Source organism: Lingula anatina, chromosome 6 (assembly GCF_051362555.1).
Source record: "Lingula anatina isolate TDL-2025a chromosome 6, LinAna3.0, whole genome shotgun sequence".
In the NCBI taxonomy this organism is placed as follows: domain Eukaryota; kingdom Metazoa; phylum Brachiopoda; class Lingulata; order Lingulida; family Lingulidae; genus Lingula; species Lingula anatina.
In genome coordinates this window covers 12900562-12906191 of record NC_141772.1, presented here as the reverse complement: position 1 = coordinate 12906191, position 5630 = coordinate 12900562, and the positions used below count along the sequence as shown (strand labels likewise).

The 5630-nt window shown below is 37.9% G+C and overlaps 1 protein-coding gene across 1 annotated transcript; it reads left to right on the top strand.

The window, feature by feature from the left end:
* Positions 1-485: 485 nt before the first annotated feature.
* LOC147761161 (uncharacterized) lies at positions 486-3345 on the top strand. The gene is made up of 5 exons (XM_087015191.1): positions 486-516; positions 1650-1841; positions 1966-2004; positions 2237-2327; positions 2916-3345. The coding sequence occupies exons 1-5, from the start codon at positions 486-488 to the stop codon at positions 3343-3345; spliced, it is 783 nt and encodes a 260-aa protein (XP_086871317.1).
* The last annotated feature ends 2285 nt before the right edge of the window (positions 3346-5630 follow it).

Here is a 5630-nt window from a genome sequence, read left to right as displayed (position 1 = left end):
ATCCAAGCTCAATCTTGGCAAGTATCGTTTACAAAATAGATCATGTTGAATAAACTTAAGTACGCTTTAATAAATAATCAACACATGGTTCGGTTATTGTCACTTGAAAGCTTTCGATCAAAGACGTTCAATGAAATCACAAATCATTTGACGATTAAAAAATGGACATGTTCAAGGGGCAGTTTTTGTTTCAGGTAAAGGGACTTCAGGTTCAGGTAGAGGGTGCAGTTACGTGTTTCATCGGATGATAGCATCACGCCCTAGGTCTAAGCGAGTTGAATAGAAGCTTTTTATCCAAACATCCTATTCCTAACTACTGAGTTAGGACAAAGGTCTAGTAACATGCACTGTGCAATTACTATTAATGGATCAGACGCATACTTGATTGTTTTTCCTCTGGTGTCGCACGTATGCATCCTTTCTTGAGTGATCTAAAACAAGTCGCTAGTGTACCATGTTTCTCACTGTAGCAAAATACGTTCGACATGGTGTTTCTGAACGGCAGCCGGAGACACAGTAATTGTATAGGCATGCTTTAAGCTTGTTCGAGAGACAATAACAGTCGGGTTTAACAATAGATAGCGACCATAGTAAGACCCCCTCCTATTTAACTGATGATTTACACTTTTAATTGACCGTACTTTCGTATATTGTATGATCATACAGCCAGACTTCCCCCTGTTGCACGTTGTAGTTGGATTGTCATTGCGCCTATGTCAATGCACCTCATTTAATTTCAATATTATAATATAAGCATAATATAAGTAATATGTTATTTCCTTATTCCTCTTTCATTATCATTCATGTTTTATAAATACTTGAACGCTTGAATGCAGATATTTCAAATTAAAACGTAAGTACATAAATAAATTATACATTTATAAATTAATGCAATAGGAATTTTTTGAGACAGATTGATGCTGACGCTCATGCATTTCAACCAAACAAACAATAATGAGTTCAAGTTTTGACTGCGGAAATTTCATATAGGATGAAATAACTGATAACAAATTTAACTAGCAGTTAGTTAGCAACACTAAAAACCAGCTGCGCGTGCCAAACTAGTGAACAAAAGGACAGTTCGCTTCGCGTGGCACGCCTTAGCATGGGTTTAGCCTCTTCAAGCTATAATCCTATCGCCGCAACAAACAATAGGGACCTTCTGGCTGATGTATCCTGCTGTTAATTACACCTAGTTACAGCGGATTGTCACGCTCGCGCTGGGCCACAGAAACCGGCGTCATGGGGTTCACACGTATTAAGTATTGTGTTATTCCACCTAAGCTATTGTGTTTGTGCGTTCGAATTTTGAAGGGATTTATACGGCCCTCCATTGTTTGTCCGCCCCCTTCTATTCACAAGATAGGGATTAAAACATTTCGAACGTGGTTACACCGGTGTACAACGGAAACAAAATTATTCCGACCACTGTATTACCTATACCTGCAACAGTAAGTCTGATATCAAGAACATATCAAAATAGAAAACTGAGGAAAGATTTTGAATTATATTTTAATCGTCAGTTTGCTACATGTTCACCTAACGATTATATCCTCGTAATATTTATGTGTACAATTCCTGCTGCTATTATTGGGCATTTTACTAACTTGAAAATATAAATATATTGAAAAGATTTGCCTTACTTCCAGGAACCTGTGAAATCCTTCCTGTAGGTGATCACCTGAGACAGGTAACACAGCGTTCCGTTATATTTGAAGGACAAACTGTCACATATACGTGTAATACCGGCTTCCAATTCAACGACACGTCGACGGTGATGATCCTTAATTGCCGGACCGATGGTACATTTGACCAGAGTTTACCGAGCTGTGTTCCTTCTGGTAAATTCAATTTGGGTTTGGTAGAAGAAGGTCCGTACTGTATGTGTACCGACAAAATATGACTTTTTCTTGCATTTTCACGTTAAACTGAATAACGACATTGAATTAAGTTATTTCTTTTCAGTCATTCAAAGGAATGAAGTCACGCCAGAAGCATTGACAGGTAATGAGAGGAGAACGGTGATAAAACGTAAAATCAAATTATTGGGGCGTTACGTGTTCAGTAAAAGAGGAAAGAGAAAGGTGCTTGCATGAATGAATTACAAAGCAAATGACTGGATGGGAAAGATGTAGTATGCAACCTTTTATTGGTCATATAATAATTAATGAAGTCAAACAGATATGTCTATAAACCTATCTCTACTGTAAAATTAAATATCTTTAATGTTTGAAAGAACAAGTACCTGTGGCTGTCGCCATCAGCGGCTGGATAGCAACAGCATTGGTGCTAATCTTGGTGGGAGTCATCGTGGTTGTCATAAAAAGGTCAGTTAAACTGGGTTCCCATACCTAGATCGATCTAACAGGATCGATCCATCCCCAAGGGGTTTCTCGCTAAATTGCTTTCAGCTTAAAGCTGCTAAATGATAATTATTTACACCCTATCAGCTTCAGTAGGCGTGACAGACATCTAAGCCACTTTAGTTGATTGCATTTTAGCGAGAATCCCCTTGGCGATAGATCGATCCTCAGTTATTACGATGGGGTAGGAATGGTCCCTTGGACGCAGTAATAGCTTTTTGACAGCTGGGTATTGCAATGAGCCGTATACTATCTAAAAATGGGATTTCAACGATTTTATTGAAAATATTGCTTGGAATATTAAAATAGGATATTGTATTATACAAATAAAAGTGTCAAACCAAAATTCTATAATATAGAGCTTAAAATATAAAGCTTTAATCAAAGTGCAAGGCATTTTTGTAATAATAAATAAACAGCTTCTGTTTAAAAATGTCTAGAATTTAATCTTAGCCAACGATGATCTTATATAAATATATGATGATGTTATGTTTTACAGCTCTTTAGGGTAATTATTATGAATTTTTCTTCTTGAATTTCGTTTTAATTTAGAAGACGGAATCCCACTTCTCAGCCGTTTGCTGATACAGATCACAGCGACACCCCTGGTTTGAACCAAAACAGTTTGAGTCCTCCAGACAGTGCAGATAGGGATCACGAGTATATGTCACTGGAGGCCAACAATATGGCAACAGATAACAACGTGGCTGAATATGCTAACATCAATGACAGCGCATATACTGCTCTTGGCATGCCAGCAAACGAAAGTAATCAACAACAGCCAACAGCCGCTGATACAGTGCCGCCGGAATCTCCCCTTACTTACCCTCCGGGTCGCTGCGGGTTGTACGGACGGCCTGGCTCGGTAACTATGGAAATAACATTGTCATCCATACGCTGTTTGGTTTCTGTTAACAATAGTTCCATACCCTGCCCGTCGGGCAATTATCGTGACAAACTTTCTGCTAACAAAAGAGCCTAACCCTAGCTCGCTGAGATAAAGATCGAAGGTGAGCGTGGTCGCAATTAAGTGTTCGTCCAAGCGTTAATTGACCTTTAATGCGCGGTGGCTTCACTCTACTTTGATCACTCTACTCTGATACGGAGTTTTTAAGTATAAGAACTTGCCAACAGTGATTTTTAAAAGTCGCTTCACCAAAAAGATTCGGTGATGACAGCAATTTTCGTGTACATTGTAGCTATGAATTGATTGAATTTACATAGAGTTTAATAAATGAATTTATGAATTTATTAAAGATCAAATAAAACACTACTTGTACATGTAATATTTATTAGGCTTCAAACTGTCTTTCCTATATACATATTATTAACAAGATTGAATTTTATTTTTATAGTATGTCCTTATATTTCTATTAGTTTTGTTCATAGACGAAATGCATTTTTTCCAAAAATACTTGTCAGTTGTTTCAGTGATAAACATTTTGTTAGCCATATCTTTAATATAGTTCAGTCTATATTTGCATATAGGATCTCTCCCATCTACACCCGTAACATTTCTGTCCTTTCGTATTCGTTCATCAATCGTAAACAACCTTCCCATCAACTGAACGCAAAAGTTGCCTGGGGAACTGGCCCGTTGTCGAATTTCGAATATTTCTTTATTTGACAAGGCGATGGATGGCCGGCGGAAAGACTGATTCCTTGATTCTGTAGGACAAAAAGTAGGAACTGTTTCTCTATCATTGTTTGATATGTAATTCAAAACGATAGGAATAGTTCATCTTTACGATCTAAAGCCCAAACTTAACCAAAAGCCTTCTTCATACTTAAACGCATCAAAAGAAATTAATTTAAAAAAACTGGATTACAATCTCTCGGGCTAACTTCACTGGTTGGCACGTGTCATCTCACATTTATTAACAATCAGTCCAGGTTAGCTTTATTCATGCTGGGTAAACACAGTGATTAAGCCCTGACTATTACATAATCACTACTGGTTGACACGCGTCGTCTAAAATTAATGTTAACATTGCGATGACGCTCTTCAATCCAAACTAATCAATTGCACATAATTCTAAATCAACTGACACGTGTCAACAGGATTGTTTGTGTATCTGGACTTCCTAAATGGCCAATAAGTATTTTGTTTAATATGACCTGTTTATGTCACTGATTTCCATGCCATCGTGTCACCTGCCAAGTGAACGGTATAAATCGACAATCAAATTTTCCAAATCATCACAATTCCAAGATGCCTCTTAGCGATTACGTGCGTCTGCGTATCATCGCCCTCCAAGAACAAGGGGTGCGAATTAAAAACATAACCGCACAAATGGAAAATGAAGGCCATACAGTGTCGCGACAAGCCATTTACTATGCGTTAAAAAAATACGACGAAGGGCTTTCTTGCAGATAAGCCACGAAGTGGACGTCCCTCAAAGGTTGACCTGCGCCACATGAACGTTATAGACGAGGAGATGACCATATTAACGCAGAAAAGTGTATTATACAGTAATAAATATATAAATCACCTAAAGAAGATGATTCCAGCGGTACTTGAGAGAGAAGGTCGTGCATCAGGCTAATTAACTAGCAACACATGTAATAAAGGTAATGAGACATTGATATTTATTTGATGTATAAGCTATTTAAAATTTTCCATTTTAACTACGCTTTTGTTGATCGTGACTTATTATCATCAAATAAACTTTTTATACGTGTTTTAAAACAAAGTCTGATTTCTTCTTCAGAGTTTTGTTCTAATATTTGACTTGCCTTTACTCGAGTCTTCTGTTGCAGTTGATACATAACCCGGTATTGTTTGCTCGTGTTGATAGCAATCTCTTTGCATCAGCTATAATAGAAACTTTAAGTGAGGCAATTAAGAAGGGGCAGACCGTGTTCGTTGAAGCGACTAATTTGGGTGTCCGATAAGGATTGCTTGGGGATTCCCCTACCCTGTAATTATCATACGGCCTCTATTGTTCGACCATATGGGGCAGGGTTGGGAAACCATACGGCCATTTGGTAAGGGGAGATTCCGGCGGCACTGTATATATCAGGACGAGATGTAACTTATCCAAGCTCCTGTGCGGAATGATAAGGGACTAAACTACGTCTGTTAAGATACTTCATGGTATATTACCACTTCATAGGATAAATGCTCTGATTTTACTGTCAAATCGACTTCATAGGATAAATTGCGACTTCATCTCCACATAAGATATTGCCTGCGACTTCATGGGATAATGGTGAAAAAGTACCTGTTGTTGGCCCAACGCTATGAGAGAGAACGTTTTTGAAATA